The sequence below is a fragment of the Octopus bimaculoides genome, chromosome 25 (genome assembly GCF_001194135.2).
Source record: "Octopus bimaculoides isolate UCB-OBI-ISO-001 chromosome 25, ASM119413v2, whole genome shotgun sequence".
Classification (NCBI taxonomy): domain Eukaryota; kingdom Metazoa; phylum Mollusca; class Cephalopoda; order Octopoda; family Octopodidae; genus Octopus; species Octopus bimaculoides.
Window position 1 is genome coordinate 31,537,044 of NC_069005.1, and position 6,304 is coordinate 31,543,347.

The 6,304-nt window shown below is 37.9% G+C and overlaps 1 protein-coding gene across 1 annotated transcript in view; it reads left to right on the top strand.

Moving 5' to 3' along the window:
* The window catches only part of LOC106880678 (nuclear valosin-containing protein-like), a 16,928-nt gene that overhangs the window by 557 nt on the left and 10,067 nt on the right, over positions 1 to 6,304 (top strand). Inside the window, exons 2-8 of the mRNA XM_052976658.1 lie at positions 1,124 to 1,197; positions 1,991 to 2,040; positions 2,463 to 2,562; positions 3,046 to 3,130; positions 3,597 to 4,151; positions 4,788 to 4,878; positions 5,642 to 5,706. Coding sequence (XP_052832618.1) covers positions 1,124 to 1,197; positions 1,991 to 2,040; positions 2,463 to 2,562; positions 3,046 to 3,130; positions 3,597 to 4,151; positions 4,788 to 4,878; positions 5,642 to 5,706 — 1,020 coding nt within the window. The remainder of the gene's footprint in view (positions 1 to 1,123; positions 1,198 to 1,990; positions 2,041 to 2,462; positions 2,563 to 3,045; positions 3,131 to 3,596; positions 4,152 to 4,787; positions 4,879 to 5,641; positions 5,707 to 6,304) is intronic.

Consider the following 6,304-nt stretch of genomic DNA (forward strand, 5'->3'; position numbering starts at 1 on the left):
TTGCTATTTTTAATTTACGACGGTTTACGTTTCGAGTTCAAATTTTGCTGAAGTCAGCTTTACTTTTCGTCCTTCCTGGGATTGGTAAAAGAAAGTACAAGTTGAGTACTGGGGTAGATTTATGTTTCCACGAATGGAATTACTGTCGAAAACTGAAAAAAAAAAAAAAAAATTCGTCCTTGACATTCTAGCAAGGGATTCTTTACGTGGTTGCACGAATTGCTAGAAATATCAGCTGACTTTTCCTTAAATCACGCCTTACCTTTCTATAAATAAAGATATTTTAAAACTATAGTGGACAACGGTAATTAGACATGTGATTGCGGAAGAGACGGAGTGGGGATCAGGCGCTTGTGATCCCATGTCTCTTCAATTAAGGCTGACCTGGGAGTTAAACATCATCATCGTCATCGTTGGTCTGGACAATCATATAAGAAATAGTATAATTTGTTATGCTAGGGGAAGTCAAAAACTATCCGCACCTTCACCAAAACTTTCTTTAGGTTGGTTGCACTGCTTTCTCTGCTCTTGTGGTTGCGTAGCTGACGTCCGGACTTCGATCGCTCCAGTTTCCTTTCTTGGGTTTCTGAGTAAATACGGGAGTTCTGCTGGCAGTGTGCACTCAGAGAGAACAGAGATCGGTGATCTGATCTCCCTGATTTGAAGACGTGTAAGGGGCTGAAATTCATTTTAGGCTTTCAGTACAATACGAGGGAGCAGAACACCCGTCAGCCTCCACCACTGACGTGAAAATTTTGACAATCTCAAGAGATGGTTCTAGTGAACTCACATAGCGTTGAGATCGAATTGGCTTTTCATCTTCCGAGGTTTATTCCAGATCTTATATTCTGGGGTCAGACAGGTATGGCAAACTTGTTTCTTACTGACTGATAAGATGGTGTTGTGTCAGAATATGCTTGAAAGATGGCAGCAAGAAACTATCTTTAAATTCTCCCACAACAAACATACAACTTATGCTGAGGAAGTTATCCAATAGCTGTTTGTTGACCTGTTTGTAAAAACAATATAAAAGATGAACGACTTAACAAGATTCAGTCTGGAGCAGTTTATGTGAAACTAAATGACTAAATTGTATTTTATATTTTTTCATTATCTTCTTTAGTATTTGAGCAATCACAGTTCCTTGAAAAGCTTCAGCGTTGGTACAATGGCTCGAGAGTTGCAGATAATGTATGGGTAAGTTTGCTATGTTTTTGTTTATTCCATATGGCTGTGTGGTTGAGAAATTTCCATTCCCAACATGTTTGCTGGTTCAGTCCCAATATGTTGTACCCTGGGTAAATGCCTTCTAACGTAGCCCCATGTGTTGATTTTGTAGATGGAAATTGAAAGAAGCCTGTTGTATATATATATATATAGATATATATATATATGTGTGTGTGTGTGTGTGATTTTGTACCTGCGTTTGTCCCACTATCAGTGCTTGACAACTGGTGTTGGTGTATTTACGTCCCTGTAAATTACCGCTTCAAGAGACTGATGGAATAAGTACTAGGCTTACAAAGAATAAGTCCTGGGGTTGATTTGTTCGACTAAAACCCGTCGAGACGGTGCTCCAGCATGGCCACAGTCGAATGACTGAAACAAGTAAGAGAAGTAAAAGAATATATATGTATAGATAGATAGACAGAAAGGTAGAGATATATATAGATAGATGGGTAGATAAATATATGATGGACTCCTGTTGTTAGATGATATATGAGGGTTTGACAATTTCTTACCAAACAACCACACAGATGATTTGTTTATAGTGATCAAATGTTTGTATAGACATAGCTCGCTCTCTCCATCAAATTGACATTACCTGTAGAGGTGCAACAGATGCTGCATGTCAGATGATGAAATGAAGTGCTTTGCTCAATAACACAATGCAACGTTATTTGGAAAATATTGCCTAATTGGACAGAAACAGAAATAAATAAATCAACAGTGACTGTCTTTTTATCATTATTTCCTCTTTATTTTGTAGAGATTATGCCAGAAAGAAACGGATAGCCTTTTTGAAATCTGTGGAGAAAGGTAAGTTATTTTTCATATAAAAACCTTTGTAAGGCCCAGACCACTATATTAGATACCTGCATCATATTAAGACCAGCTTAACCCTTTAATATTCAAATTACTGTGTCAAATGTAATGCTTATTTATTCACATTATTTTAAATTCATCATACATGATCTCATAGGGTCAAGATTTCAATAATATGGTTCTTGTTAGAATGACATTGTGGGTTAGATAAAAGGGGCCATATCTACTTGGTTTAAACATGAAACAGGTGCAGTATTTGGGCATGATAAAGCCAGTTGTAAATGCTAAAGGGTTAACCTCTTAACATACACATTTTTTTCCAATTTCCATGTAAAAATATATTTTTTTATTATTATTTTGAATCTGTATACAATAATCCCTGTTTCATTGACCCAAAATGAATGTTGTTGTTGTAGCTTACCAAATCATCTGTGATGATGATCACTCCTCTGAGGAAGGGGACGACTTTACAATGCAACTGGAGAAGAAACATCTTTTAAATAAATCAAACTATAAGTAAGCAACTTTTCTTTCATTAAATATTTTATTATACGACAAGGAGGTAATATTTCGAATGCAGTATAGTACTTAATCTGATGGAGATTATTGTCAGTAGGCAGTTTAGCTTAATGATAGAGTACTCAGCCACTATCTGAGGGTTGTGGGTTCGAGTCCCCCTCCCCACAAAATCCAGGCCTTTAGCAGAAAGGATTATTATTATTATTGTGAGCTGGCAGAATTGTTAGCAAGCTGGGAAAAATGCCTAGTGGTATTTCATCTGTCTTTACGTTCTGAGTTCAAATTCTGCTGAGGTTGACTCTGCCTTTCATCCTTTCATTGTTGATAAAATGAATACCAGTGAAACACTGGGGTCAATGTAATCAACTAGTCCCCTTCCCAACAATTTCAAACCTTGTGTCTATAGTAGAAAGGATTATTATTAATATTATTATTAATTAATTAATTATTGTTATTATCATTATGTACATCTTCTCTCAGGTATGCAGACGATTGTATCGACATAGAGAGTGACACGACAGATAAGAGTTTCTCTTCTGATAACACAGATTATGTCTCCTTTAAGGTGAGCTATGAAATCATTTGATCATTAATAAAATAAATAGATAAAGCATGACACATGATTGTTGATTACTCAGGGACGCTGTCTGCATGTAAAACAGTAGTTGAGTTATTGATGTATTTATTATAGTATCAGAAATCTTGTTGAAAAATGGCCTTGTGATTAAAAAGTCTGCTCCCCAACCACATCGTTTCAGGTTCAAATAAATACCAGCTGAACACTGGGGTCAATCTAAGCAACTTATGTCTTCCCCTGAAATTGCTGGCCCTGTGCCAAAATTTGAAAATTTGAAATCATTACTGAGATAGTATTTGAGACATAAATTATCATGAAATTTTGGTGGAAGGTTTTAAATGGGGAAGTTTGCATCCTAAAACCAGGGTTTGTTTCAAGTAAATTAGTATCTAAAAAAGGTTAATTGTGATGATTTCTTTATTATTTTTACCCCCTTTTTTTTCTATCCTTTCAGGACACAAATATGATGAATAATTTTATGACCAAAGTATATCAAGGACATTCTAAGAAACCTCTGAAAGATGACAAGAATGCATCATCATTTATGGAAGTCTCCCCTCATCCGAAAACAACTGCTCTACCACAGACCACTCCACACTTCAAATCATCTCAGCCTTCACCATCATCATCATCAATATCATCTTATTTACATTTACAGAATGGGATTCCATCTAGCCTTACTGTAAATTCACCGCTGGGTTTGCACCAGCACACTCCACAACAGCAGCAAATCTCACCTGCCTTGCCACCAACTTCGTCGTCATCATATGTGGGGGGCAGTACGCCCCTAGTGACGACCACTCCCAAAACTTCATTGCACTCAATGCCAAAGTCTTTCAAGAACCATCATTCATACTCTGCTGATTCATTTCGTCATGTAAAGGGACAGAAGTCGTCGTCGACCATCCCTAACAGCAGTCGAATGCCACTTGCTAAATCGGTAGAGCGGAAAAAGAAGATTTTAGTGAGAACTCCTGATGAACGTGGTTCCGGTGAGAAAACACCAATGGTGAGTACTTTTGTGTGTGTGTGTGGGACACAGACATACAGGCAGCAGATTCAGTAGCTCAATTAGTAGTAGTAGTAAAACAAAAGTTCCCTTATTGAGTCATGCTGATTCATAAGGGCCGGTTTCCATGGCATAGATATTCTCCACCTGGTGTACAGGATGTGGGTCTGTTACAGGGTTATTCATTTACGCCAACTAAGTGGACCTGAGCAACATAAAATGAAGTGTCTTGCTGAAGAACACAATGCATTGGCTGGTCCAGGACACAATCTTATGACCCGGTGTCCAACACCTCAACCACTAAGCTGGCAGGACACGACGAGCGAATGACGAGAGTAGTAGTAGTAGTAGTAGCAATTGTTGTCATTGTAGTTGTTGTACTGAAGTACCTTTGATCAGCTCTGCTTGAGCAGTGTTCTGGGTTCTGCCTCTGAGGTAGTCAAGCTAATATCTGACATTTGTTGTTGCTATTCATAGACTTTTGATACCATCTGTATCATCTTGAATGGCACAACAATGCAGAGTGGACTATAATAACTGTTATAATTTAATTATCCATAATCTTATATAATATATATATATATATATACGTTTTTCTCCATGAAAATTATACATACATATTTTTCAATCCCAAAGGATGTCAGTGCTACAACCCCACGGTTGAAACGAATACGAAGTAGTGAGTCAAAATATTATGAATCTGAACAAAAACCAACCAAAAATGATGGTAAGAAATTTTGTGTTTGTGTGCATGTGTGTGTGTGTGTAGAGAGAGAGAGAGAGGCGTGGCTGTGTGGTGAAGAAGTTTGCTTACTGACCAAGTGATTTTGGGTTCAGTCTGACTGCATGGTGACTTAGGCAAGTGTCTTCCTCTATAGTCCCAGGTCGACCAAAGTTTTGTGAGTGGATTTGGTAAAAGGAAACTGAAAGAAGCCGATCATACTTATATATGTGTGTGTGTGTTTTTTGACATGACATGTCTGGTCATGGGGAAATACTTACCTTACTTGGAAACAGGTGAGAGTTGATGACAGGAAGAGCATGCAGCTATAGCTAATCTGCATTGACAAATTCCGACCAACCCATGCAAGCATGGAAATATGAATGTTAAAACAACAGTGATGAAGACATCTATATGTTTGTGTCTGTATACACACACACACACGCATGAGCACTCTGTCAGTTATGAGACAAGCGTTCCAGTTGATCCAATCAACAGAACAGCATGCAAGTGGCTGAGCACTCCACAGACATGTGTACCCTTAACGTAGTTCTCAGGGAGATTCAGCATGACACAGAATGTGACTAGGCTGGGCCCTTTGTAATTACGGGTACGACTCATTTTTGCCAGCTGAGTGGACTGAAGCAACATGAAATAAAGTGTCTTGCTCCAGGACACAATGCACTGCTGGGAATTGAACTCACATCCTTATAATGATGAACCGAAACCCTAAATCACACAAAAATGTATTTTATAATTTCTGTTCCAGATTATGGTTTCCAATATTCTACAGTGACATTTGCTGATGTTGGCGGCAACGAAAAATGTCTGATGGTAAGTGCTGACCTCTCTCGATTATATTTTATTTCATTTTCACTTTTGCTGTCTTCTGTCATTGGGCTGTTGAAGGACAGAGTATGTATATAAATATATATGTATATATATATATGTATATATATATGTTGTATTGCCCCCAATATCTTGTCTGGTACAGCCATGTCTGCATAGGTGAAAAGTTTACACCCCAGCCGTGAAGTTCAAGTTGTGTGCTGACTGTCAAGAATTGCTACCAGATCTTTTTGTAGTGCTAGCTGTCAAGTATTGTCAGATATTTTGGTAGTGCTAGCTGTTAAGAGTTGCTACAAGATCTGGTAGTACTTGCTGCCAAGAATTGCTACCGGAACATCTGTTAATGCTATCTGTGATATTATTTCCGTCTTATCCAGTGAGATATCCTCATCTTTCACCCACAGCTTCATATTGCTGAATCTGGTGGGTGGAAGATAATGTAATTGCAATCTTAGCTCTTGTGATTCTTGGAAACATCGTCTTGGTCAGCCTGAATTCTTTAAAGAAAACCCCCTCCCACAAACCCTCTAAAACTCTAAAGTTTATTATTCATTTTATCCATTTATTTATTTCAGGAGATCTG